At 54.6% G+C, this 27481-nt stretch overlaps 10 protein-coding genes across 10 annotated transcripts; 2 read left to right on the top strand and 8 right to left on the bottom strand.

Annotated features, from left to right (window-relative positions):
• Window positions 1–140: 140 nt before the first annotated feature.
• LRP88_08501 (uncharacterized protein) lies at window positions 141–1650 on the top strand (the record flags this gene model as incomplete). Its single annotated transcript, XM_083245006.1, has 2 exons — window positions 141–309; window positions 359–1650. 2 exons carry the CDS (start codon window positions 141–143, stop codon window positions 1648–1650), a joined length of 1461 nt encoding a protein of 486 aa, XP_083099500.1.
• A 262-nt stretch (window positions 1651–1912) lies between these two features.
• Window positions 1913–3429, bottom strand: LRP88_08500 (nife hydrogenase-like protein; the record flags this gene model as incomplete). The annotated part of the gene is made up of 3 exons (XM_083245005.1): window positions 1913–1929; window positions 1986–2727; window positions 2782–3429. The coding sequence occupies 3 exons, from the start codon at window positions 3427–3429 to the stop codon at window positions 1913–1915; spliced, it is 1407 nt and encodes a 468-aa protein (XP_083099499.1).
• An 838-nt stretch (window positions 3430–4267) lies between these two features.
• Window positions 4268–4918, bottom strand: LRP88_08499 (acyl-CoA N-acyltransferase; the record flags this gene model as incomplete). Its single annotated transcript, XM_083245004.1, has 1 exon — window positions 4268–4918. The coding sequence occupies one exon, from the start codon at window positions 4916–4918 to the stop codon at window positions 4268–4270; it is 651 nt and encodes a 216-aa protein (XP_083099498.1).
• A 1211-nt stretch (window positions 4919–6129) lies between these two features.
• Window positions 6130–7017, bottom strand: LRP88_08498 (uncharacterized protein; the record flags this gene model as incomplete). The annotated part of the gene is made up of 1 exon (XM_083245003.1): window positions 6130–7017. One exon carries the CDS (start codon window positions 7015–7017, stop codon window positions 6130–6132), a length of 888 nt encoding a protein of 295 aa, XP_083099497.1.
• A 52-nt stretch (window positions 7018–7069) lies between these two features.
• LRP88_08497 (Zn(II)2Cys6 transcription factor domain-containing protein) lies at window positions 7070–9125 on the bottom strand (the record flags this gene model as incomplete). The annotated part of the gene is made up of 2 exons (XM_083245002.1): window positions 7070–7576; window positions 8280–9125. The coding sequence occupies 2 exons, from the start codon at window positions 9123–9125 to the stop codon at window positions 7070–7072; spliced, it is 1353 nt and encodes a 450-aa protein (XP_083099496.1).
• Window positions 9126–13462: 4337 nt separating this feature from the next.
• On the bottom strand, window positions 13463–14896 carry LRP88_08496 (uncharacterized protein; the record flags this gene model as incomplete). Its single annotated transcript, XM_083245001.1, has 2 exons — window positions 13463–14266; window positions 14336–14896. The coding sequence occupies 2 exons, from the start codon at window positions 14894–14896 to the stop codon at window positions 13463–13465; spliced, it is 1365 nt and encodes a 454-aa protein (XP_083099495.1).
• Window positions 14897–16585: 1689 nt separating this feature from the next.
• Window positions 16586–18442, bottom strand: LRP88_08495 (putative ubiquitin-specific protease UBP16; the record flags this gene model as incomplete). Its single annotated transcript, XM_083245000.1, has 1 exon — window positions 16586–18442. One exon carries the CDS (start codon window positions 18440–18442, stop codon window positions 16586–16588), a length of 1857 nt encoding a protein of 618 aa, XP_083099494.1.
• A 1129-nt stretch (window positions 18443–19571) lies between these two features.
• On the bottom strand, window positions 19572–20611 carry LRP88_08494 (uncharacterized protein; the record flags this gene model as incomplete). Its single annotated transcript, XM_083244999.1, has 2 exons — window positions 19572–19611; window positions 19728–20611. 2 exons carry the CDS (start codon window positions 20609–20611, stop codon window positions 19572–19574), a joined length of 924 nt encoding a protein of 307 aa, XP_083099493.1.
• Window positions 20612–21271: 660 nt separating this feature from the next.
• On the top strand, window positions 21272–22405 carry LRP88_08493 (uncharacterized protein; the record flags this gene model as incomplete). The annotated part of the gene is made up of 1 exon (XM_083244998.1): window positions 21272–22405. The coding sequence occupies one exon, from the start codon at window positions 21272–21274 to the stop codon at window positions 22403–22405; it is 1134 nt and encodes a 377-aa protein (XP_083099492.1).
• A 285-nt stretch (window positions 22406–22690) lies between these two features.
• LRP88_08492 (uncharacterized protein) lies at window positions 22691–27362 on the bottom strand (the record flags this gene model as incomplete). The annotated part of the gene is made up of 3 exons (XM_083244997.1): window positions 22691–22804; window positions 22860–27030; window positions 27328–27362. The coding sequence occupies 3 exons, from the start codon at window positions 27360–27362 to the stop codon at window positions 22691–22693; spliced, it is 4320 nt and encodes a 1439-aa protein (XP_083099491.1).
• Between the last annotated feature and the right edge of the window lie 119 nt (window positions 27363–27481).

The following is a 27481-nucleotide window of genomic DNA, read 5'->3' as shown; positions in this document are numbered from 1 at the left end:
TCCGCGAGCTATCGAACGATTGAGGGACGACATTCGCTGGGGAGCTTCAAGCGATGTCTCATCCCACATCGTGAGTCGTGATTTGCCTTTCATGACGGCGTTTTTCTGGCATTGAGAGCTCAATTGACTTTTCACACATCATGCTAGCCAGAAGGTCTGTTTTGGGACAGTCCAGCTTTGTCTGTCGGAGCTGTGTCCGCCAGTACCAGTCCCAGATCCGCCGGGCGTCCACTGCCGCTCAAGACAACATTTACGATGTTGTCTGTGTTGGAGGTGGCCCAGCGGGCCTGAGCCTGCTCACAGCTCTTCGTAAGCTACTGCATCACTATTGAGAAATTTGCTAACGTCAAATCAGGAGCCAATCCTGTCACCGCCGGCCTGCGAGTCGCCCTCGTTGAAGCCCAGGATCTCTCCAAGGTCTCGTCGTTCTCACTCCCTCCCACCCAATTCTCCAACCGATGCAGCTCCCTCACCCCTTCCTCAGCCCGATATCTCGACACGATAGGCGCATGGCAGCACATGAAGCGCGAGCGTATTCAGGATTATCAGGAAATGCAGGTGTGGGATGGAGTGACGGGCGCTCGCATCGAGTTCGACTGGCCTCCGGGCTCCGCCGCCGACAAGACGATCGCTTACATGGCCGAGAACCTCAACCTGACGTCTGGACTTCTCAAGAGGCTCCATGAGCTTGGCGGGGTGGACATTTTCGACAAGACCAAGGTGGAGAATATTGATCTGGGCAAGGAGACTGAAGAGGTCGATTTGAGCGAGTGGCCGATCGTCCAGCTTTCAGGTGGTCACCCCCTAGCGGCACGTCTTCTCATCGGCGCAGACGGAGCCAACAGCCCTGTGCGTACTTTTGCTGGTATTAACAGCCGCGGCTGGGACTATGGTAGACACGGCGTTGTGGCAACTCTTGAGTTGGAGGGTGACGGATGGGGCGGTGAGTTCAGCAAGATTGCCTACCAGCGTTTCTTGCCCACAGGTCCCGTTGCGATGCTGCCCCTTCCTGGCAACCATGCTTCGCTGGTCTGGTCTACCACACCAGAGAAGGCTGCCCTTCTCAAGGGCCTCTCCCCTAAGGACTTTATCGCCATGGTCAATGCCGCTTTCCGCCTGAGCCCTGTCGACATTGGCTTCATGCACATCCAAGCAGATGGCCAGGCGGAGGAGTTCTCATGGCGCATGGAGCACACGACCATTGATGCCGAGTCGATCCCTCAAGCCGTCATTGGCGTTCAGGAGGGCACCGTCGCATCTTTCCCCCTTAAGTTGCGCCATGCCGACACTTATATCGGCGAACGTGTTGCCCTCGTTGGCGATGCGGCGCACACCATCCACCCCCTCGCTGGCCAGGGCCTGAACCAGGGTCAGGGTGATGTTCAGAGCCTGGCCAAGACCATCGAGTACGCTGTGTCTCACGGTCAGGATTTGGGCACGCAACTGTCTCTTGAGTCGTACAACAGTGAGCGCTATACTGCCAACCACGTCATCCTCGGCGTGTGCGACAAGCTTCACAGGCTCTACTCTGTGGAGAGCGGTCCTCTGGTTCCGCTGCGCTCCGTTGGTCTCAGGGTTGTCAATGCCTTTGGACCCCTAAAGAATTTCTTCATGCAGCAGGCTTCAGGCACCGGCATCAAGCTCCTGTAAAACTCCTCTGTACTCCCCTTAACGCATGTACTCTTGATCTGTAACATTAGACTTGTACATAATCACTCTAGGGCAGGTCAAAAGCCAAAAATGTTGGAACTGACATGTTTCATTGATACCTCACAGCACAACATCACCTCTACCTACATAGCTTCTCGCTCGAGCGCACGACATTTGTGGGAGTATTTACCGTGGTCTCCCTATCAGCTATGATTACAAACAAAAGGAACCCATTCTAATCTTCTTTCTTTTCCACTCGACTTTACCGATCGACCTCACCTATGACGGTTGTTAGCATGTGCATATTCTACCAGCAAAAGCTCAGGGTGACTTACCAAACACCAAATCCATAGTACCAATAACCGCCACAGCATCAGCCAGCAAGTGACCCTTGGAGACGTGATCGAAACCACCCAGGTGGGCGAAACCGGGGGCTCGGATGTGGCATCGGTATGGCCGCTCGCTGCCGTCGCTGACGACGTAGACACCCATCTCGCCCTTGGGGGCCTCGATGGCGGAGTAGGTCTCACCGGGAGGAACGGCGTAACCCTTGGTGTAGAGAAGGAAGTGGTGGATGAGGGCCTCCATGTTCTCCTTCATGGCGGATCGGGGAGGAGGCGAGACCTTGTAGTCCTCGACGCGGATGGGGCCGGCGGGCATCTTGTTCAGGCACTGGTGGATGATGCGGAGGGACTGTCGGAACTCCTCCATTCGGCAGAGGTATCGGTCGTAGCAGTCTCCGTTGGTTCCGACGGGGACGTCGAACTCGACCTGGTCGTAGGCGTCGTAGGGCTGGCTCTTTCGGATATCCCACGGCACGCCGGAACCTCGGAGCATGACACCGGTGAAGGAGAGGTTCAGCGCCTCGGAGGCGGGAACGACACCGACACCCCTCAATCGCTCAATCCAGATACGGTTGTCGGTCAACATCTCCTCGGTCTCGTCGATACGGTCGCCGAACTGGGTGGCCCACTGGTAGATGTCGTCGAGGAGACCAACGGGGATATCCTGGTGAACACCGCCAGGTCGGACGTAGGCGGCGTGGAGACGGGCACCCGAGACACGCTCGTAGAATTCCTTGATAGTGGTCAATTTCTGTCATTCTCAACCAATTGCCCGCCATTGACCTACCATGAGCTTCTCACGCTCCTCGAAACCCCACAGGAAAGGCGTCAAAGCACCAACATCCATGGCGTGAGAGAGGACGGACATCAGGTGGTTAAGGACACGAGTGAGCTCGCCAAAGAGGGTTCGGATGAACTTGGCACGCTCGGGAATCTCGACGTTGAGCAGCTTCTCGACGGCGAGGGCGAAGCACTGCTCATTGGTCATCATGGAGACGTAGTCGAGTCGGTCAAAGTAAGGCAGGGCCTGGAGGTATGTCTTGTACTCGATCAACTTCTCGGTACCTCGGTGCAGCAGACCGACGTGGGGGTCGGCGCGGACAATCTCCTCGCCATTGAGCTCGAGAATCAGACGCAACACACCGTGGGCGGCAGGATGCTGAGGACCAAAGTTGACAGTGTAGTGTCGGACCTTGCGGTCCTCGACCGAGTTCTCGCGCGACTTTCTGGTGGCACCGGGCAGCTGGCGGGACAGGCCGTAGGGATCGCTAGGATTGGCAAAGTCCTCATCGACGGGGACGAGTCTGGTGCCGACGGGCTCGGCAGCGGCGTACTTTCGCAGGGAGGTCGTCGAGAAGGGGCGAGCGGCGAGGGCAGCGGGCCGCATTCGACACAGGCTCTGGGCGCCTCGGCTGGCGAGTCTGAGGGAGGCCATTGTGAGAGGAGCGGAGAGGGAGGGTCGGCCGTGAGTGAGGCGAGATTAAGAGAGTCTCCCAGGAGGACCTCTGGCTCGAGGTCAATGGCTGGTTGATGGAGGGGAATTCGCCTTGGTGGTTGTGCCCGTCATCTCCCGCGGTCCGGGGATCTCTGTTGAAACCTGGGAGCTTTGCTCTTGGTGGTGGGCCGGACTATTGTTGATGCGGGGGTTTGCCCAATCAACGGCCGACCATTACTCGTTCGTTTTTATACAATTACCCGAGCGTCCGCCGTCACCAATCGTCCAATCCATCTCGGCCGAGAGTTGATGGACATGGCAATGTGACTGTAAAGCTCGGGAAAAATTAAATAAAATTATTCTCGATCTATAGTTCATCATTCGAATACAATTGAAGCAGTAGTAGTGTTCCCGGGCCTGTACTATTTCTGCAATGTGAGGCGGACTTCCAGCCAAGTTTCATCCTCCATGTACGGCATCATCCACATAACGTTACCTATGTACTGAGCAGTTAGGAAATCGCCACAAATCAACACCAAGTCCAATAGTCTATGTGTAATACAATCAAGCATTCATCTAATCAGGTATATTGCAATTGATTACGAGTTTGACTTGTATCAGTAGCTAATCGTGTTTCAGTAACGATGAGATAGTCACTCGACTAAAATGTATGACACATTTAGTATGAGTATAGCGCAAGAGGTGAATCAACAATTATGTCAGGCCTTTTCGACATAAACTCCATGTATAACCTCACGACTGGCCAACACGCGAACCAAGCCTACCAAGTCCATATGCCGCTATTCCTAGTCACCTCCTTCCTTCTGCCCCAATCCCATCATGAATCTCTCACCAACTTCTTCACCCCCTCAAGGTCACTCCTCAATAATCCAAAGTTGACCACATCCATCAGCACCCCAAGCTTCTCCGCTGCTCCCCTCCTCGTCCCCTCCTCAACAAACCCGCACTTCTTCATGACCTTCTGGCTTGCCTCGTTGCGTCCGTATGCCTCCCCCTCGATCCTGTTTAGCCCAGGCCACGTATCAAAGCACCACCTCACAAACGCCCCGATCGCCTCAGTTGCGTACCCCTTGCCCCACGACGCAGAACCCAACCAGTAACCCAGCTCCCACGTCCGAAAGTAGACGTCGCCCTTGGCAATGATGCCCACGGCGCCGATGAAGCGTGGCTCTGGGGATGGGTTGTCCGCCGTGAGGGGCTTGACAAAGATGCCGTTGTGATGGGGGTAGGCCGTGCCGTCGGGCTTACACGCCGTGGAGAGAAAGGCCTCAGCGTCCGATAGTTTATATGGCGATGGGAACCCCGCTCGGAGATTGGCCGTGACCAAGGTGTCGTTGCCTGTCTCGGCCATAGCAAGGGCATCGGAGAGGAAGTATCGGCGGATGATGAGCCGTTCCGTCTCCAAGAGGATAGTGCCGGCCTCCTCACTAGGGGGTGAGGGCGAGGATAGTATTGTAGGACCCGCCATCTTGGATGGGGATACCTAGGACAAGGAATGTGGGACTCGAACTAAGGTTGGTTGAACAGACACGTAGTCTATCCCTGAGCGGCCAGTGATGGTGGTTGTCAGTTGTGAGTTTCCAACCACAGTTCTAGGCGGAAGGAATCTCATATACTATGCCAGGGGTGGTGGACGTGATTCACCGATAACGCAGTCACATCTGCTGGTTTACAAAGGAGCTTATTCTCCTCCGGAGCTAGTGGTTTTCAGGTAGGTGCTCGTATTCCTCGCAGGACAAGCTGACTGATCGTGGGGCTGACCTTGTCCTGTTGGCTACTTGGTGGTGTCAACATCCCAGATCCTTGACTCATTCGGAGAGTTGCAAGGCTACGCATGACACAACAATAGAGCTGTCTCAACCAAAGCTAATCAACCAACGATTGCTGGCAAGGCGAACGAGGCAGGCAATCTTGCACCGACAACGCTCTCCCGGAAACATGGCCTAGGCCGCTTGTCTATTCCTTCGCATCTCTTACATCTCCACCTCGCCTTGCTTTGCTTTGCTCTGCCTTGCCTCGCCTTGTCTTGCCTTGCACGCTCAAACGGCCGTCATATCGTACATGGGTATGGCTGCCACTGCGTGGCTTCTAGAATTCCTCCAAGCTGTGTGGTATCCCTTTCCTTGCAGAAATCGCTCCATGTTCAGTCTCTACCGGTGCCTTTTCTCTGCCCAGGATTAAAAAAAAAAAGAAAAAAAAAAAAGAAAAAAAAGAAAACCACCGCCTCCTTCTCCCTCTCTGCCGTGTCGCAGGAGCATTAGTTGTACAACTCAGCCAGTCTAGGCCATTACTATCTGCAAACGCCTCGGCCAATAACTCTGTAGGCCGTCCAAACTTAGGGGGAATAAAGAAAAGACAAAGTGCCTCCCATATCCCCGTAGGGAACAAACGCCCAAAGCAAACAAAACAAAAAAAGCAGTCAGACAAAGAAACTTTTATGTGAACCCCTCGCCATGCCTCCCAAACGATGCAACGAATACAAGCGAGATAGCCGCTCCAGAGTAACAAGGTGGTGCTTTTGATAGGAAAGGTGGGTGAAAAGAGTGACGGGCGAGTCGACTCCAACTCTGTTTAAAACATAGGAAAATTAACCTGAAGGTGATATATCGAAACCGGTTCTCGTCCACAATCAAGCTCGGGCAATGGTATCCATGGTATAACCGCTCAAGCGGCCTCGGCCTAAGTCCTCCGAGTAACGTTGACGCCCGGGTTGACAAACGATCTGTAGGCAATATCGCTGAACCGCCGCACCACGTTGGTTGTGCCCCCTGTGACTTGGGACTCATCCAGAATAAACTTGGAGGCCACTGCGAGCCTGTTCTTAGGGTCGCTCTCGTCCAGGTGCGCAGGAATTGTGTTGCCATAACTAGGGTCGAAGTGAGGCGACAGTTCCCGGACAACAGCAATCGAGTAGAGAACATCTCGATTTTCGCGACCATCAAGAAGATAACGCATCCGGGTCAGAACATCGTCCCTCGCTTTGACGGCCGGCTGTAGTGTTGGGTTCTCGCGTATGCGAACAAATTCTGCAAGATTGTACCAGAAATCAAACTGACGGGTCCGGTGAGGGTCGACATCCTGCAAAGGCGGGCAAAGGGGGTTGGCCTGCAAATAGTCACCACACAAGAGTGCTTCCACAACCTTGACGCGGTTCTTAGCCTCGTTTGCGTCACCATCTCGAGGTAGTGCCATGGCACCCATGGGAGGTGCCTGGTCAGGGGACTGGTACGAGGTCCGAGCAAGCTCCCACACAATGCGTGTTTCGAGAATACCAGAATACGCCATCTGGGCATGATCGTTGGCCCTCACGGCCTCCAGGATGTTGAGAAAGGACGCCATCAAGTCCATCAAGCGTGGGTCCCGAGGAAACGACATCTTTCCACTCTCCGCGAAGTAGTACCACCCGGTCTCAAAGAAGGAGCTCAGCCCGGGTGCGTACATCTCATGATACACCTTGGTCACCTCATTGAGGACTTCCTCGGTTTGAGCCGTCTGTTGGGTAGGTGGGGCTGCGCCCAGGAGGTCGATAATCTCATCGATCTTCATTTTCTTGGCTGTCGAAAACATGCGTAAGCGGATGTTCTCACAGCAGCGCAGCAAACGATGAACGAGGGGAAAATCAAAAGTAGGGGGCGCCACCTCTGAGATGCAGGTTGTTGTCCACCATAGGCTTTTGGTCAACTGGTCTTGAGCCGTCCTGGGCCGATGATGAAGCTAGGCTTTGCAGTGCCGGATCGATTGCGGATGAGTATTCGTATCCGGACTCGGACTTGATGGGAGGAGACGCGACGGTGGAGAGGCTGGACTCGTAGCTGAGCGAGGTGATGGACGGGTTGGGGCTGGCAGTGGTCGCGTGTGCAGTAGCGTAGGAGCTTGGGAGCATAGACGGCTGACTACCGTAGGAGTTGGTCGCCCGTGCAGGTAGGCCCGGGTTGGTCGCGATTGACGAGGGGATCGTCGAGGGCACAGAGCTCGGTATCGCAGGTGGAGTGCGTTGGCTCGAGGGCGCAGGCTGAATATTCGACGACGATTGACCGCCCGGTTGCTGTCGAAAGATCGGATCGTATCCGAGACACTCGCGTTTTGACTTTTTGCAGTTGTTGCAGGTAGGATGAGTCTCGTCGCACTGGCACAGAATATGTTAGAGATTGGTGTTGGGCGGGGTAGGCATCTCCACCAGAGAGAGAACATAAGTAGGGCGAGGTGGGCAAGCAGCTGGCTGGCAGTGCCGCAGCATGCGAGACGCCGCACAAGGCGCGACACGACAAAACGGCCAATGGCAAGCTCAGCAAAGCTCAGCAAACAGCCTCCAAACAGTTTCTCCGTCAGTAGCTTACTTGCGAGGTAAGCTTGCAACCTGGGCGAGCTTGGGGCGCGCATTGTCTTGGACAGAGGGAAGCTCTACTGGGAGGAAGAAACATTGACCACGGACGCTACGTGAGTTTGAGTCTTGCTCGCTTCTGCTGTAGCTCCATGGCAAACGAGCAAATCTGCAAGGAACCGCCAGTACAATGCAACCATCTCGGTCAGCTTGTGACCGGCCGTGGCTCGCTGGATGTGTATCTTGCTCCCTTTCCCCCCTCCCAGTCCAACCTCCCAAGAAACCGCGCCTCGTCTCGTCACGTAGGGCAAAGCCTTGAGCCGCAAGAGGAATTCAAAAACGATGAAATCACAGCTTACCTTGATCCTGCGCTTTCGGCAGGTTAAACATCCTGTCTTGGTCCGACGCTTAATTTCCTACCACGGACGAATCCCGCGTCAGCTCACTCTCCTCACCGTATTTTCACACAAGACCTCTTGAAAGGTCGAGCTTCGAGGTTCCAACACACCTTTTTTGGCCCCCTATGTCCCAACAGTCGTGGATCGTGCGGGAGCGCGTATCGAGACATGGGGTCCGAGGGGATCCCGTAACCCGCAGCCATCGGCATTCCGTGGTGGCCATAGAATGGCAAACCTCCTGACACAGGCGCCATGGGCATGCTCATCTGCATGCCCTGAGGATTCGTCACGGACGGCCCCGGTTGTTGGGGGACCGGATCGATCGTACGCATGCTCGGTAGTGACATGACGTTGCTCCCAACGGGCATGGGGTTCGGTCGATAGGCATCGACTGGTTGTTGACTCGTCACAGCAGGATAAGAAGCATACTGGGCGGTGGTCGTGCCAACCGTCGTGGCGTACGGCGTCGAGGGACCCGGATAGCTCACAGGGTGGCCATGGGGAGTTCCTGGGTGCTGGTTGGACATTTCCGGATTGGACGAGGGCGTCGATGCACCCTCGGAGGCCCTGCTGTCGCCGTTCTGCTGAGGGACCGCGGACGGGGCAGCAGAGACAGCAGCAGCCGAGGCCGGCGTAGATGTCGGCGCGGATGAGGCAGCGGGGATGTCGGGGTCGGCGGCGGGCACGGGTGCGGAGGGAAGAGCTGCGGAGGCGGTCGAGGCGGTCGGGTTATCCGATGGTGTTGAGGAAGAGGTGCCAGCAATGGCGGCGGCGATGGACGGGAGGGTCGTATCGGCTGCAGCAGTTTGGGGTGCGGTTGCTGAACTGGCGGCGTAGGCTGGGGGAGCAGCAGACGCGGCGATGGGAGCTAGAGAGGGAGATGTCGACGTCGGAGCAGAAACTAGAGGATTGCTGGGAGAGTCGCCGTGACTCTGCCCTTGGACTTCTTGAGCCATGTTGTTTTTAATTAGAAATTTTTATGGAGCAACGAGGAAAGAGTCAGGAATAACGAGAGGCGACCGGGGGGAGGCGACCCTAGGCCACGGAGGAGGACCTGCTGGGCAGGGAAGGTGAATAGCAGTAGCCCAGGGCGTGGACGCAGCAGGGGGACGAGAGGCGTGTAAGAGGGACAGGTCTCGTCTACGGAACCAGGGCCGAGAGCAGCGGGCCCCGTACAAGCAAGCTACCGTGGTGAGCGCGATACAATGCGGCTTGCGATGTAAAAAGCGAGGATACGCTATTTTGTATTCGCTACCAGATTAATGGATTCTCCTTCCCATACTGCTCATAAAACTAGCTTCCCATCATTGCGAAAATCCTCTGCTTGCCCATACTATGGTATCCTTAGTCCTTGTCGTCTGGATCAGTATCGTCCAAATCATCGTCATCAGGATCATCTTTGATCTTGTTCTTCCCAGACTTTTTCTAGTAGTTCTTGAGAGACTAGGAAATAATTAGAATGTAGAGGGCATGGCAGAATAGGTGGACTTACACAGGCGTCTTGCAAGGTTGCCTACCCGCCTCGAATGGTCGCCGCTGTTCTCAGTGCAGATAGTGTTGAATTCCAGTAACGTTGATACCATGGGCGCGCTTTTTTCTCATTGGCTTTCTTTGCGTCGTGCTCGTCAAGGGACTCCCGGAGGGCTTGCTTCATCTTGTCGTAGTTTGGTTCATTTGAGTTGTTCTGGGATGGTTGTTTTGAGCAGCGAAAGTACTGAGTGGTATAAAGCTTCGTGTAGGCGCCAGAGAAGCATGGCGGATCTGGCGTAGAGCTGTAAGGAATTGACGGGGAGCTCTTTGATGAAACATCATGTTTGTGGTGGAGATATTATGAAGCAGTATGATAGAACCGATAGTTGTGGTGTGGGTGGAGAAGAGATGAATGTGGGAGGGGGCAAGGATTTGAGAAATGCTAACACCTGGGTGCCTGTGTGGGTACGTACCCGCTTATGTAATGCAGCACGGTGGTAGTGGTGTGGTGGTGGGAGTGGTGACCGTGGTGGTGGTGTTGGCCGCAAATTGTAAGTTTCTAGTGGGGACAGCCGGGCTTGGTCGGCCGATGTGCCATGCGGAACGATCGATACTCGACGAACAAGCGCGCGAGCTTCTTTCTCCCTGTGAGAAGAATCCAGCCTAGGCAGAAAAAAAAAGCGAAAGGTAGGGGGAACGGGCAAATGGAGACGAACGGGGGGCAAAATTAGTCTCCAATCGTGGTGACAGGCAGGACAAGAGGCCAAATACAACCTGGGCGCTGCGCTCGCTCGCTTGCTCTCGGGGGGGAGAAGGAGGTTTGAAGATGGGAAACAAGTCGGATTAATGTTTTGCGAGAGACGGGGCCGGGAGGCTCAAAAGAGGTTGGGGGACGAAAAAAAATATGATTTTTTAATTGATTTTTTTTTATTTCTCCCTCCCGTCTCTTTGGGCAATCAGCCGCGCGGAAGAATAGAAGCTCCAGCTCGAGCTACAGAGGGGCTTTTGCTGAAAGGCAGCTGCATTAGCGGCGCATCCTGCTCATGCTCCTGCCACAAACGACCAGCATGAACAAGCTGATTGAACGGTCGGGTTTTTTTAATCCGAGCAGTAAAGGCGTTCAAGCTTTCCAGAGCTTCCATCCTGGCAGTGGCAGTGGAGGTCTTAGTTTTGGTTGTATCAGGGCATGAGAATCTACGGTTCCATCCAACTGCAGGCAGGTCCCTTGGAAGCAACCTCCCTCAGCCAGGCTTTACCCCCTTGGGCAAGTCTAACGGCAGCTCATTATTTTGGCAGCTGGTCCTGAGCTGGGTAGATACGGTAGGCAGGTACCTACCGTACCCAAGCTCCCTCTGCGAAACAACAAGTGACCCTGTCCATAAGGCATGACAGCGGATATAGCATGGATTGACCTTTCTTGGCATGGAGCTGGCGAGCATAGGTAGCACTCCTTGGCTTCCATGACTTTTGTGAAGAGGGCACGCGGCTCAGCACAAGTGCGACTAGGGGGGTGGGCATTGGATAGGATATGGATCCGGGACAGATCCATGGACGGGATTAACCACTTGCATCAGCCTCCGGGACGGAATCGCACTTTGTCCCGGTCCAACAGGGACCGTTTTTTTTTTTTTTTTTTTTTTTTGCAATCTCTTGTCGCACCGGGAAGGAAAGGGAAGGGAAAGATAGGTGTCTGACAGGAAATCCCAGAGCATGCATCATGGTAAAACATCAAAACTCCATCTGGACAAGCACAAGCCTGGGCAAACCCAGTAACCAGCGTGAAAGAAGAAAGAGCTTTGACAGCAGGGCGCACGCCCGTGCTTGATTGTGTGCCACTCATGGTTCGTAGGGAGCAAGGGGCAGCGAGGCTCGTCCACCCAACAATCGAGGACACACACCCCCCTTTTTTCCCGACAAGTCCGTCTATTCGTGCCTTTGGCGGTGACAAGTCGTATGTGCGTCGTGGTGGTGGTGGTTCAGGAGTGAGCTGGGAACGACTGAGAAAGTCCGCTTGGACTGACCTTAGGGGTATGTACTTCGCAGGACAAGACGACCAGGTTCGTGTAATGGCAGGCCAGATGATAGGTACCTACCTATGGAGTAAAGAAAGGTAAGGTTCTGTTTTCTCTTTTCTCCCTCTGGGTACGATGCGCAAATCAAATCAAATCAAATCATGGGCGGACGTGGACGTGGGAACTTCAAGGGGCGTGCTGGCATCGGGCCCATCGGGCTCGTTCCTCTACTGTCCAACGACCAGACAAATAGAAACTGTCAGGCCAGGGCCCTGTTTCCCTCCATTGGATCCATTGCTTCCAGGTCCCATCCATCCCCCGCAAGCCACTGGACCCCACGAGTGAACGAGTCCCTAAAACCCTTAGCTCCCAGGGAGGTCCCAAGACGCTAATGTACCTACTCAATTACCCGAGCCCGTCCAGCTGGTGACAGCGAACCTACCCAAACCTTCACAAACCCACATTTGATCCAATCTCACGGGAATCCATCTCAGTTGGGCACACGCGAGGTTGACGGACGGGGCGAGCAAGCACCAGCCATCCAGCCATAACCTACAGTACCGATCGTCACAGAAAATCCCCGATCCTCGGCTCATCATTCTAGCGTCATAATTACTGTACAGGATAGCACAGGGCAGCACATTTCCATATCTCCCATCTCTACAGTAGAGAAGGTGTGCTTTACCCGGCCCTTTCCATGGAAGCAAGCACAGCACATGGAAGGTACAACGGTACCCGCCAAGCCACCGTCAAATTTCCTCGCTGCCCACACTCCCCCCCCCCCAATCTCATCTCATCTCCCCCCCTGGGCCGACCGACCTTTGGGAACCTTTTTTTTTCCCCTTCCCTAGGTTCTTCCCTTTCTTCCAATTTCTCACACCCCCTGGTACTCATCATCTTTCTTGTGTAACCTCGCCATGCCATGTTCCATCTCCTGGAGGCAGATGCCTAAACAGGAGCGAAAAGGGCCCAAAACGGGTCCTGGACTGCCTCAGTCAGAGTGACACAGCCGACCGTTGTTTGCCTTCAGCCATGTCTGAGTTTGACTGACTCTCGCAGCTCCTCTTCAGCTGCTGCGACTGATTCAGTTCTCAGCTCGACACCTCCATCTGATGGAACCAAAAGGAAGACCCTCTCCACACTCAGCCGACCCGGCGCCAATCCAACCATGGCTTCCTCAACACTCGCTCGCTCGCTGCTGGATGGACGGATGGATGGATCCTGGCACACAACCATCAGCAAACATCCCGGTTGACAGACGCGGCGGGAAGCAAGCGAGCGAAAGCCGTCAACAAGGGGCTGCAGACTGTCTGGCCAACCACGTCCCCTTCGCGCATCTCACCATCTCGCCTTGGTGACTCGCCTGCGATTAGCTCCCGAATTCCTGGAACGTCGGTCGGGCTTTACCGCCGTAGCCTCCCCCTCCGTACGATGGGGATCCACGTTCCAGTGTCCCTCTCCACGCCGGTTATCCAAATCGGTCGGCTCTTGAGTCGCTAGCCCGGCCGTGCATGCTGTTCCAATGAGACGCCGTGCTTTTGCTTTGCTGTCGACGCTAAAAGGGGCAAGCTATGACAACCTATGGCAACCTATAATACATGATATGATACACCGTCTGACGAACTCCATGCGTGCCATACCGCCAGGCGAAGCCGCCTATCCTTGCAAAACAATGCACCGGAGCCCATCCCAAACCATACCCTCTGTCCCGGACTCGAATTCGACAGCTGGGCTGGGCTGGATGGAGCCCCTAGCCGAACTGAATTCTCGGATCCTCCCTTTCTCAGCTGCACAGAAGCTCACCGTCCCTATCATGAGCAGGCTCTGAGCAGTGGCTTCACCTCAGGCCAGTTCACCCCCGATGCCTTTGCCGTAGCGCCATCCGCCCCCAGCAGAACCCAAGGGCTCGTGTGACACCTCTCGTTCTCCATCTCGTATGTCCATGCCAAGCACCGCCTACCGCTCTGCTGGCATCGCGTCTGACAGGCGTTTGCGCTCCTCACATCCCCCCACGAACGCGTGTGCTCGTCAGGCTTGCCCACATGGTCGGCCGTCAATTCGGTCGGTCGTCCCTCGAGCGTCGACATGGGAGAGCCCCCGAACAGTTCCCATACGTCGCGCCATAGCACTGGCTGGTCCCTCTCGGCGAGCGTCTGCCCCACGTGGCGCATCTCGCCGGGTTTACGCAGGCCGTGGAAGGAGACCAGGGGCGAGCAGAAACGGTCGCCCCAGATGCGCGTGATTGACGGCGGTTCGCCGTTAAAGTGATGGTTGTAGCTCTCCTCGATATAGATCCCCAGCTTCTGGAGCGTTGTGGCTACGAGCCGGTCACCCCACGTCTCAGTCATGGACTCGGCGTATGCTTCCTGGACGATGCCCGGGTGCTCAAAGAGGCGCCTCATGGCCTCTCCGGAGATGAGAATGCCAGATCCTCCGTGCCCAAAGCGAGCCTTGAAGTCCCCAACGGCGTTGCCAATGTACTGAGGCTTGCGGTAGTCGACATGACCCAGCAGGAGCTCCAGCGAAGGGCGGACTAGAAAGGTATCATCGTCCAGGATGATGTACCACTTCTTGCCGGGTAGTTCCTTGTAGATCATCTCCATGCCCATGATGAACTGCATGAGGTTAGTTTTGGTATCCATATTTGGCCAACGCCAGCCAACTATCGGAAGGGACGGACATACCTTGAGTGCATCCAACTCCCAGCCGAAGCTCTGGCCAATCCTCAGAGCCTCATCCTCATCTCCTGACTCGAGCTTTTCCTGGAGGCTCTTGTATTTGACCAACCTCGGGTAATCGTCAGCCTTGCCTCGGATCTTGGTCTCCATGACTCTCTTGATGGCATCATGCACAGTGACGCCCATCAGCGCCGCATCTGTCTGGTTCACCGTGGTCCAATCGCCAACGACGAGAAAACTCTGACCCTCCTTTCCCAGATAGCCGCCGGTTGAGGCAAACGCAGCGAGCTGGTCGGGCACGCGGTGGCGGGTACCATAGCCGGTCTTGATGAGGTAGCCGACCTCGGTGCTCAGATCCACGCTATACCGCGCCGGTGCTCGGAGCCATGCGTCACGGTTTGTCGTGGCGCCGCGTAAAAGGTTGAAGAAGCGTGATATGTTGAAGACGAGAGCCAAGCGGATGGCTGAGTCATGTGGGAGGATGGAGTAGATGATGAAGAGGGAGAGAATGATTAGGATGAAGGGAGTCTTGAGACGACGACGGAGGCGGCGAGAAAGTATAGCCATCTTGGGAAATATGTGAGTTTAGAATGTGGTGATGTGAGTGAAGGCGTATAGAGATGAGATGAGGCTCAGGGGGAGCCGATGTGACTTGCTGGGATGCCAATTTTGCGCCGCACCATTCTCATGAGGCTACTATTCTCATGAAGCTCTCATAACCGCAAAGGAAGCGTTTCTTCTTCGTCAATGCCTTGATCCAAGTGAGAAAACGTCAATGCAGACGTGTGTGCTGATCCCTTGCCCACTCTGGACCACTGAAATGGGCAAGTCGTAGCTGTATGTTTTTTGCGTCTACAATTTCAGTATGAAGAGTAAGAAAAAAACACAACCAGCTTCAATCCGAGGACTCCAGAATCCAGATGAAAAGAAAGGAGCGAAATGATGATTATCGATGAGGCCAGATGCAACAAAATCAGGCTTGGGACAGCAACGACCAAGGCTGAGCCGTCATGCTTGACGTTGGCCACGACTCCTTTTGATGACTCAGCAGCCGGCGGTGCAAGGGATGGGAGGAACATGATTGGCTGCTAAGGTGATGCGCAATCTTGTGAATCCCTCCAAGGCAGATTTGGATCGTGAAATGTTTCAATTGACTCCTGCATACCCTATATCGATCCTTATTTTCATCGGTGGTGGTGTCTGCCGGTTTCTATCTATCAACCGTTCTTATTATTTAGGCAAACTGACTGCTCCAGAATATGACCAAATACCTAGCATGATCACACAACATAGTCGGCCCGTCCATCCAAGGCGAAAAGGAGTGCCAACATAAACAGACAAGGATATTGTTTCAAAGCCAACACAGGTGATCACCGGACCCTCGTGAAAATAGAATTTAGCCAATTTTTCCATTCTTCTCGTAACCGCCAAGAAACTCTATCTGGCGTAATATGTACACACCATGACCGTAACTGGACAAAAGGCTGTATTGAGACAGCCGTTCATGACATGCATCATGCGCATGGTGACAAGGGTATTGATTGTGTTCCCTGTGGTCATCACTCAAGTAAGACTCTCGGCAGGTGCTGTTGACAATCTGCAGGCTATAAGCACCCTGCCCTCGGAAACATGCTAGTGGTTCTGCAGTCTGCAACGGGCTGACATGGTGTGTCTTCTAGAAGGCCACCCTAGGCTGTGAGGTAGCATCCAATATCGGTATCCCACAATGTCCTTGTTTGGGTTGCGGTTGAGCTTGAGCAACTAACTGACGTGAGGAACAGCCGAAACAGAGCCTCTTAAACACCAGCAAAGAGAATAGCTCCAACGATGTACTGTACTTCCATGCTCCAGTTCTCCAAACAAGATATATAGAGATACTATTTCTAAGAGCTGCGCTGTATTGATTTTCATATGCAGGTACGCCTGGTACCGTTCTATCTTCTGAAAGACCGTCACCATCTACAAAACCCGCTCAACTTCAACCCTGTCTTCCCACCAAAAAAAAAAGTGTTGATATCCTTCATCAAGAAACAATGGAATCTAAACCACATCGAAACACCGGCATTTTGCAACGCCAACCCATGCATAAAAATAATAAACAAGCATGAAGATAAAACACGGGCCGACTTTTCACCAGAAAGTCTCGGCCACGCCCCCCTTTGAGTAGAGCAAACATCAGCAGTAACAAATACACGTCCATCACTTCGTGGCACATGATCAACGGCCCGAGATCAGACGCCTCCGAGCCGAAGCCCACTAGGAATCCTTCTCGAGCTCGTAGAATAGCAGATACACCTCCCGCTGCATGCCCAGCACCTCGCTGGTCTTCGCCTCGCGCACCTTTTCGTCGTTAACCCGCCACCACTTGTCCGTCGTCTTGCGCCTCCTCGATCGTTTAGGCGGCGAAACCACTGGCTTTGGAGGCGACGGGCTGTCGTGTGTCTGCTTCGGAGACGTGAGCTTGGAGAGCGCCGACTTGGTAGATGCGGCGACAGAGCGAAGACTGACAGTCTCGGAGTCCTTCTTGCCTATTGCTGGGAGACTAATCGAGGTGCGCAGATCCGAGGGAACGCTCCTCGGAGGGGCAGCCATTGACTCCAGAGACGGCGTCGACGAGCTGTCGCCTGACGATGCCGATAGGAGATCAGGGGTCGAGATTGCCGGGCTGTACGTCGGACGAGCCCCAATCACGGGAGTAGAAATAGGCGTCGGGGTCTTACTGTAGACCTCGGAAGGCTGGAAAGTGTTTGGGTTGGAGTAGGGGGCAGGGAGATTTTGTCTCCTGAAGGCCTCGTAGTGACCACTGTTATGTCCACCGCGATGGGTTACAAGGCCTAGAAGCTTGTACTTCCTCTGGTCCATCAAGCCACCCAGGGGCAGTTGCTCTGGGAAAGAGACCTTGGCAGAGTTCTTCTGCGTCATTTGCCCAGCGTCATAGATAGACCGCGAGAGGTGAATGGCCAGGATCTTGGGAAAGATTGACATGCGAGTCGTCTTTGCGATTCTCCGCTTGGGCGCATACCGCATATCCCCAAGCTCCACATCCTCTGGGGGGTTCTCGGGGTCGGTGTCAATGGCGTACTGCAGCTTATCGAGGCTTTCCTGGGCTTGCGCCTTGAAGCTGTCGGATGTCGACTTGGCAATCTCGTCTTTTAGATTGTTCCTTGTCTGCAGCAGGCGGCACATCTCGCACTTGAAGTCGTCAATAAACTCGGTCTTGAAGATTCCGTCAAAGCACCCGTTGAGGGTTGTGCTCGAGACCTGTGGCACAGCCAGTGTGATGGTACAGAAGGTTTCCTCTCGTGGCTTGGTCTTGTATCGACAGGTCTGGCACTCTAGATGGGACTCGTATTTTCCCTCCATAGGGAAGCCCTCCTCTATTTCAATTGGTAATTGGCCGTTGATCTGGGGAATCTCGGCTTCCGTGGACGGTTCAATGGCAGAATCACCGTTGTCGTTGCTGGCCGACTGCTCTTGTGACGATCCATCGCTATCATTCCCGTTGACCTGGCTGCTCGACGTTTGATCGAGGCTCACGGTGCTGGGCCTGGTTATGAGACCTCTCCGAGCGTGGAGTCTCGCGCGCTGGCCGCAGTGATACTCATCCTTGAGCCGCTCAGCGACAATCTGCAGGAACTCCTGCGCGTCCTGCTGCTGGCGGCTAATTCTCTGCTTAAAAGCAGCTTCCAGGACCTTGACGAACTGGAAAGGGGAAATGGACTTCCTATAGATGGGGCGTTCGTTAAGCGCATCCAGCATCTCCTTCAATCCCTGGGTGACAAGGCCCTCCTGCAGACCCTGTAGCTTCCATTGTGCCATCTGCTTGCCCTCGGGCTGGACGAGACTAGCATAGACGGCGGGATCCTCAATACGGCGGCGGTGTGTCTCGCGGATCAGGTAGACGCGCAGCTCCCCGAGGCCGGCGAGGGCCTGGAGGACCGAGTTGATGAAGCAGTCATTAGCCTGGTTCCGTAGACCGACAATGGACTTCTTCTTTGAGCTCGCGGGATCGTGGTCGATGGAAAAGTTGGGCGCAAAGACGTAGATGAGGGCGGCGGCGGCGAGAGAGGCTCCGGCGGCGTAGGTGACGACCGAAGCCGACTTGTCGGGCATGGTCAACGGGGAGCGGAGCGGGAACCGTTCAAACGGTGCTCGGAAGGATCGGGATCTCGGGGGGTTTGAGGGTCGAGCAGCAGCAGCAGCAAGTGGGAATCAAGGTCAAGTCTGACAGGTCAAACGGTTTTACAGCAGGCTGTGGCGCGCGGGCATGCCCGGTGCTGTTTTTTTCTTTATGCGAGGGAGGGTTGGGTTACGGATAGAGTTTCAGAGCCTTTTTTTTGTGTTCTCCTGCTAGCTGCTGTCTGGGACGGCCGACGAGGACATGGCAAGGTCGAAGATGCCAGAGAGAGGAGTCGGGATGGGAGGAATGCTGTGGAGAGAGATGCAACCAAGACTGTAACCCAAATCTCAAGGCCAAAAAAGAAAAGAAAAAAAGTTCCGAATGGCGGCGTGGAGGGGGAGTTTGACGATGAACGTCGAATCGCAGCAAAAAGGCGTATGTACTTTTGGGGGGGCAGCAAGGCGGTTTCCAATCCGATGGCGATGGCGGGTTTTCTGGAAAAAGCGAAGCCGGAGCCCGCTGCAAAAAGAATGGGCCGAACCCGCTGAAGGGTCGCCCTATTCAGGCAGGTCGCAAGGGGGGAGCAGCTCGGGCACGGGGCTCCGGTGGAGGATTTCTAGCGTCCTTTTGGGGCTTCGGTGGATCCCCCGCCCCCTCTCCTTCCCCCGGGAACAGGCCTCGGAAGCTTCGGTGGGGGAAATGTCGTTTGCTGCTGACCACCAAAACGTAAAACGTACCACCGAGGCGCAGATATCTGCTACCCTGGACCTTCACCGTTTCCCGTTAAACCCGCGGCGGATGCACTGCGATATCGCGGGGCCCTCGAGTGAGGGGGAGGGGTTCTGATCCGCGTATTAGGAATAATAGCCCAAAGAGGTGCATTTCCATTTGTCTGCATTACTGTTGGTCTGCTGTTGTTTTTGCCGTTTTGCCGGATCACCAAAACTTGGCGGTCGGTCTCGGGGTCCATGGCTCACCGAACGTGGGGAACCAGGCACCGAGTTTCTAACAACTCAGCAGACATATCCACAGATTACAGATATTCACGAGATCTCCATCCAATGCCAGATGATCCATATACAGGTTGTACAGGGAAGCCTAGCTTTGCGCCGGTGTGAATAATCATCTACAAACGCCTGCGAGGTCTAGACCGTCCTCGATTCTACCCAGTATTATATCTCAAGTGTATCTATATCGTGACTTGCTTGTCAAGACTCCTCCACAACGGTCCCTTCCCAATCCCACAAGCTTCCATCTAATGCTCCTCGCTTCACCCACGTCGTCACCAGCTCTCGGGGCATCTCGTCGCCGTAGAACGAGGTGGGAACATCGTACAGCTCGACCGTCATGCGTTTCTTGGGGTCAATCTCCTTCCAGCGATCTGTCTTGACCCCCCTCCACACAAACGCGGCGTCCAGCAGCACGATCTTGATGTCGCGGTCGAGTTTGGCGTCGTCCCGGGGCAGCTTATGAAAGTACTCATCCTTGATGTTGGTGGCCTCGACATTGAGGGACCGCGCGAGGATGACATGGTGCAGCTTGGGGAGCGTTGCAATGTCCCACCACAGCCAGTGGCTGTCCACCGGCGCCCCGAACAGCGTGAGGCGCTCGAGGTCGGGCCATAGCCTCCATACGTCCGTGGGGCTGTCGGGGACACTCAGCGCCGGATAGTCGCCGAGGCAGACAAACTCCTGCAGCCTGTGCAGCCGCTCAAACCCCTCGCGGAGGGTTCTCCGGATGCTGAGGTGGTCGTCGAGGGGATCCAGGCTCTGGAATGGCATGAGAACCACCAGCCTCCTCAGCGTCTCGCAGACTTCGCAAAAGAGCTCCCGTACCCAGATCGCCGTGGGCTGATCATCGAGAGAGTCACCGAACGGGGCCAGATAGAGAGATGTGATATTCCGCAGGGACAAGACGGGCGGTAGGCTCGGGACAAAGCGAGGGACGCAGAGCAAGAGGTCGGCCAGGCGGCGGTCCGTGTCAATATAGAGGCATCGCTCTCGTAGAAGCCGAGTAGCCAATCGGTACGTATCGCGCGAGACCCGGGTCAAGGCGAGGAGTGTCTTTGTCGAGATGTGCGACGGCGGTATCAAGGCGCGAGGATTCGAGGGTAGGACGGACTCGATGATGTGGTAGAGCAGCTCGGTGGGCAGAACGCGCATCGAGTCTGGTGCGTCAGGCTGCGCCTGCGCCTGTGACGTTTGAGAGATCATTGCCATTGACGAGATGGCAGCCTACATGGCTGATTCCCCATTGAAGACTCGCGCTCCGGGCGTCGGGTGCGGTTGGAGTTTGTATAAAGAGAGGCGGTCCAAAGGCGCCGCCGCCCGCTAGGAGAGGGACTCAGCCTTATCGAGCGTCATGACAAGGGTTGCGATAAGCGACAATACCGACGCCAGGAACGTTTACTGGAAGCTGACGTCAGTGGTCTATTCCAGTGCAACTCTACCAACAACACCATGTTATTGATTCAAAGCCATGATGGCTCAGAAACTCACTGACTTGAAAGAGATACCACTGCCAACCATAGAGGCTCTTGTTGTTCTCATTGAATTCTGTAACTCGAATTAGAACGAGGACAAAGACGCAAAAAGTCCCCTATACCCACGCCCTCCAAGTCTGGTTGTGAACACCACCATGCCTTTGTCTATAAACATCAAAGCAAGAACAATGAAGAGCAAAATGACCAAACATTTCACTTGGTATAAGTATACCATAAAGGTCTCCCAACTCGAGGTTTTGTGACCAGCCTCGAGAACAACAATACACTCTCCAATACCAATAACTATCTACTTACCACACAAATCAGTACAGTCACCAACATGGTCAATGAACTAAGCAACAACACTGAACCAGCCGACTGGGCGGCAATCTCTCACACCCTCGAGCTTGCGAAGCGTGACGCACAAAAGGACAAGTGCTGGATCAGCGAAGCCATTGAGGACGAGATGACCTGTCAAGAGCACAGTGAAAAGTTCTCCACCATTGTCTACACTCGAGGGGAACTCCAGAAGCCCACCCCAGGGCTGGACGGGAGAACGGATGGGTATCTTCGTGGAAAGATTGAAGTTGTCCCTCCCGAGAAGAGTTGCATCTTTGACTGCCCCATCGCCGACAGGGAGGAACTCATCAACCACCACTTCGCAAACCGCGTCCACGTCTATGATCGTTTTAAGAGCGAGGAGTATATGGACCGACTGTTGGACAAGGCAGTGGTGATTCTTGGCGACATCAAAAAGCGTGTGTCGGAGGCACCAAAAGGCGGCGACATCGAGTCCCTTGATGCAGCCATCGAGGCGCTCACGATTGTAGACTTCACCGAGGTTGTTGAGGAGACTCCCCTTCTAAGCACCAGGTTGCTTGACAATGTTCCCTTTTCTGTCGACTTGTTTGGCGGACAGAACGGCCCCAACGCTCAGGCGTGGACAAGACGGCTGAAGTCAGACGATCCCCTCCTTGAGTGCCAGCACATACGCCATTTCATGATTCGCAAAGGCGACAAGCTATTGTCTTCGATAGCGCGCCGCACTTTTTCCTCCCTGATCCCCCTTCAACAATTGGCGGATATCGATCATGTTGCTGTGGAAAGGTGCTGCCGCGATCGATATGCCTTGTTTGACCTCGAATGGTCGCTTCTCAGCAACCTTGAGAGCCTCTGTCTAGACATCCGTGGCATCCCTGAAGACAGGGACCAATCACTCGAGGCCCTGTTCGTCAAGATGGGCAAACACCTTCGTCTCAAGACTCTTGTTCTCATCGGTGTCCCCCACCTGATCGACTTCGACTCGGTCGGCAATAAGGAGTACGTTACGCAACAAGAGGATGATGAGTTTCTGGTATTCCCAGGGAATGAACACAATCCTGACACCGAACTCACCAACTACATCCACTTTCTCAAGGAATGCCTTCGCCTAGGCGGCGAGCTGCGCCTGGTTGTGCCCAATTCCCAGACTTAACACGATTGCCCAAATGCTGTGTATTGACTGTTGACAGACACCATTGAGAGTTGATCCGAGATTGCCCAGACAGTACTCACGTCGGTGCCTCCATAGATAGCTGTCAAAATCAAACAAAACATTGCCCTTATCCACCGTCCCGCCTGTATATCATAGGACAAAGGAAAAGTGCCGCTGATGCATCCAGTAGAAACACCCTTCCATAACACCATGATGAAGGCTTCCCAGGAGTTTTGGCTCAGACCGTGACAAGTGAAATCCTACTCAAACAATCGCACATCTGCACTACCTTCGTCCACCACCCTCATAGTTGTAGTCCACACTCCACAGTGAATCCCATACAACCGACTTCTTCGTCTGGCTCTCAATCGAGTCCTCCCACTGCACCGTAATCCGAGGCTGCCAAGTGGCCATCAGCAACCTAGGGTCCTAGAAGGGAGTCGACGTTTCGTACCTCGTCCGGTCGGGCGCCGCCGCCTTTTGCTGATGACTCGCTCGGGGGCGACTTGGCAAGGTTGTCCGCTTGTTCGTTCCTCTGCGCGTCTTGGCCGTCTGCTGCTGCCCGGTGTGCAGTGCTGGCATTGGTCGCCGTGAGAAGTCCTCCTTGTGTGGGACTCGCGCCGGAGGGGGTGTCTGTTGGGTGAGCTCGGAGTGAGTTTGTTTCACTGGCCAGGGCGCTGTTCTTTAACAAAGTCGTACCTCCAAGCTGGAACGGTAGAGCCTTTCTGGACCCGGTGCTGCTGCGTCTGCTCTCGAGACTCTTGGATAGAGTCTTGTTGATACCCTCGATACTGGCGACGCTGTCACGGCTCTTACCCCTGGCGCCCGTGGCGTGGGTATGTATATTTGCCGTCGCTTCCACCGTGTTGGCTGCCACCGTTGACTTGCCCATGCCCGGGGTCGAAGGAGCCCCTGGTTTGTCCTCGAAGGCATCGATTAGATACCACCGTAGACCATCTGACAGCTGGAAAGGGTTGTCATTCTCCTCGTCGTTGATCGAGTCCGTCTCGTTGCTCGGCTGTAGACTCTTGGAGAGGTCCACCACACGCTCCTGGATCCGCGAGATTCGGGCAACAAGCCACTCCCGGTGACGGAGTCGATGAGCATCCTGCTCTCGGAGGAAATAGTGAGGGAACCCGACATTAAAGGCCGCCCATGCTCCTGCCTGCTGGTTACGCGTCGGTAGGAACAAGGCGAGATCACCCTCCTTGAAGTGCTTGAACGCAATCTTTTCGTGCGAGTCCTTTTGCAAGTGGTGAGCCTTTTCCCGGTAAGCCCGTGCCTCTCGTTGCCATTTCCGTGCCATGTGTTCCACTTCTTTAATTCTGCGGTAAATGGTCTCCGAGAATAGGTCCATGTCGAAATTGCCAAGCTTGTTCATGAATGCCTCGTACTTCTCGCCCTCAGCTTGCATGTCCGAGTTGCTGAGCCAGTAGAGGAGCTCAAGATCCGTGCTGTCGGCCATGGCACGGCTCAGCGTTCCTGATCGACGGAGAGATGAGCCGGGGTCGGATGAGTCGTTGGGGTTCTGGGCGTTCCTCTCGGCTCGCGGAATCTTGGTAACCGTCACCTCCCCATCCTTCCGCGTAATGGCGAAGCCCACCCGCTCGAGAAGACGACACATGCGGTCGTTTTGCGAGTACAGTCGCTGTGTTAGATCCTTTGTCTTCTCATCTCGTTGCTCATATTGGGTGTTCAGAGTAGACAGCTTGCCCTGGAGGGCTTCAACCTTCTCCTGGAACAGGTGAAGCTCTTCCTCCAGACTGCCGACCTGGGACTGCTTCGATGCTACCTCTTCCGTCAGTGTCATCACCTTCTTCTCCTCTTCCTCGACCCTCTTTTGCAAGGCTTCTGAGCCAGTTTCACCGTCACTGAGTTTAGCACGCAGCTCAGTCAGCTGCTCTCTGCCATCTGCCAGCTCCTTTTCCAGAGCAGAAACCTTTGCCTCTTCCTTGGAGAGGCTCTCCCGAAGGTGGACAGTTGTGATTTCGCCTTCAGAAAGCTTTGAATCCTTTTCAGAAATCTGTTCCCGCAGTTCCTTGGCGGTTGCTGTGAGGTGCTCCACATCAGTCTTGAGCAGATCAATGTCGGCATCTGAGTTGCGCAGCTTGGCAATGATCTCCGTCGCTACAGCAAGGAGAGAGTCTGAGAGATCCACCAAGTTGTCAGGGATGGCAACATCGGGCGAAAGCTCCGCATAGAGCTTTGTCAAGGCCTGCCACTGATTTTCCGAGGTCTCCTCGGCAGTCGCCAACATTCTTGAGGCATTGCGAGCCTCCTCCTGAGCTGACTGGACCTGTCGCTCCAACGTCTCCTGCTGCTCCCTCTGGATCCTCGTCTCTTTCCTGAGAAATTCGACTTGGCCCTGAGCCTTGAGAGCATCGTCCTGGCGTTGCTTGTTGATTTGCTCAATCTCGGCCTCAAGCTCTTCCACTCTGACAACATAGCCAGCCTTTTCGTGCTGCCTAGACTCATCGAAATGCTCGAGATCGTCCTCAGTGTCCTCCAGGCGGGCTTTGAGAGCCTTGATCTCGCTCTCCAGAGACTTCCTTTCTTCCAGAAACTCGCGCTTGAATGCCTCCATGTTTTCGAGTAGATCCTTCTTGGTGGTGTTAACCTCTTGAATCTGGCCGTTCAGGTCCTCATGTCGGCGTTTCAAGTCTTCGTTGTGGCTCTTCACATCCTCATGCTGGGTTGCTTGAGCCGCGAGCTCTTGCTGTAAACGAGTCGAACGCTGCTTCTCTTCCCGTAGCTCATTCTCCAACTGAGTGACACGACGTAGTAATGGATCCAAGCCATCTGAAGATCGTCTGCGGTCGTCGAACCGACTTGATCTGACCGAAGAACCGGAGTTGCCCCTTTCGCGTTGTTGAGGAGGACCTGAAGGATGGAAGAGATTTCCCGGACGGGTTGCCTGGCTCTGCCGATGTAGTAGGTCTTCCAACCGCCGAACCCGACTCTCAGCTGTCTTGAGCTTGTTCTCGAGTTTGCCCTTGTCGTCCTGGAGCGACCGGAGGAGATCATCATCTCCTCGAATCATCAGCCCGCTCCTTCCAAGAGCCGCCTCATGCACACTCCCATTCTTAAAGGCCTTGAGTCTCTTGGACTGCTGCTTTGTCGGATGATCAAGATCTTGCACAAGCTTCATCACGTCGCCTAGAACAGCCTGGTCAATATCTTGCTCTTGCAGGATCTGAATGAAATCTGTCAGATCTTCCTTTGTCACTGAAGGCCAGGGAATGTCTTCTCCCAGCAAGTTGACTTCGAGACCCATGACATTCGTGTCCAGGTCTGGCCCATACATACTGCCAATCATCTTCTGCCATTTGCGCCGCCGCTTCGACTCTTCATCTTGAAAAAGCGCCATCTCGTTCGCCAGAGTCGATGAATCAGTCTTGACCTTGTCGACCCATTCTCGGCGTCGAACAGCTTCTGCCACAAAGGCAGCGTACATATAAGGGAGCTGATGGATCAGACGCAAGTAGTCAAATGTTGTCATGTCGTCCTCGGATTGGTTGAGCACGTTGATCTGGGTCTTGACATTGCTGTGGAGAGATGTAATCTCTGTGACGTATCGCATAAACTTGGCTGACTCGGAGGCGATGGAGTTGCGCGCATCGGTGGCATAGTGAAGCATGTCGTCCATCTCCTGAGCTCGCATTTTCAATGTTGGCACCATATGCTCAGTGTGAATAGAGGCTGTCTTGGACGCCTGGGCGAGGTCGCGTTGCGAATTGCTGTATGATAAGGCCGTGCGATAGTCAGAGTCCATCTGTTTCACCACCGCCTCGATGTCCTCGAGGAGCTGCGCTGAGTCGGCGCTGTGAGTTAAAGCAGAGCGGCTCATCAACTTCTCAAAGTCGCCAATCAATGCTTCCAAGCCCTGGTACATGCGCGAAGCCGCATTGTCGAGTTCTTTGGCCTTATCACTGAACCTCCGATGAGCGGTTGGTGCTAGCTTCCCTGCCTTTTTGGCAGTATCCAGCTCGATCAGGTCTTCCAGGGTCGGCCTAGACTTCTTAACCTCTCGTCGAGTCATGAATTTGACCATCAAGGGCGAAATTGGGGTATTCTTCGCCAGCTCGAGACATCGCTCCCATCTCGACACCAGGTTTCCATGCTCTTCCAAGGTGGGTGTGACCCATTTCTTCAGGTCAGTGTACTTCGGTTCAATCTGCTTGATGCTGATTTCAAGGTTGGTTACCGCGGCATCCAGGCACTTGATGATGACGTCGATTTCGTCGTATCGTGCGTGTGTAGCCGCATTCATGTGTCCGCAGTCTTCCGCCAGGCGCATCGCCCAGTTGCGGCGATCCTGGTACAGGGTTTGCCATGATGATATCGCTTGTACGTCGTCGATCGAGTTCGGCGCACTCGTGATAGCGTAAGGCTTCGGGGCGGAGATTGGGACGATCAGGTTTGCGGCTCCCGACGCGCTTATTCGGATGTCGTAGATGAAGACTTCTTTCTTTGGGCGAGTTAGAGACGATTTGTCTTTGGACGTGTTACACACCTCCGCATGCAGGTTGGCAAACTTGACGGTGCGCCCGTGAGGGGTCAAGGCGACGATATGCTGAGGTGGAATCGAGGTGTTCCTGGAGACCCAGGCCTTGAGATCATCGAGGCTGCGGCCAAGTTAGCAAGCAATCGAAAACAAGATCTGACATGGCGAGTCATACACGGAGAACTGTGCGATATCGACCTCCAGCCGCTGGCCCGTATGGGCTATCAACACCTGGAGAGCCATCCCGAGACATCTCCCATGGAAAGCGATGCCGCGATGCGCGACCGGCGAGAGCGAGAACGTGGGTCAGGGAATATATGAACAGAATCACCGGAGCTTAGCACGATAAGGCCGGTGTTTAAGGATGCCTGACTTTCTCATAAAGTGTGTGTATTCGCGTGACGAAAGTTAGACCGACATCCAAGCCACCCGTGATTGTCCTTGGGAGTGCATGTTAGCGTGACCGGTGCCTTGTGACGGTTGCCTGCGCTTATTGGTAGTATGCGCCACAGTCTTCAGCCGCATTGCACAGCCACATTGACACAGCTCTCGTCCACTATCGCGCATATGCT

Source organism: Fusarium phalaenopsidis (genome assembly GCF_050370095.1).
Source record: "Fusarium phalaenopsidis strain FUZ10S chromosome Unknown contig_32302, whole genome shotgun sequence".
Taxonomy (NCBI): domain Eukaryota; kingdom Fungi; phylum Ascomycota; class Sordariomycetes; order Hypocreales; family Nectriaceae; genus Fusarium; species Fusarium phalaenopsidis.
This window is presented reverse-complemented; position numbering and strand designations above follow the sequence as displayed.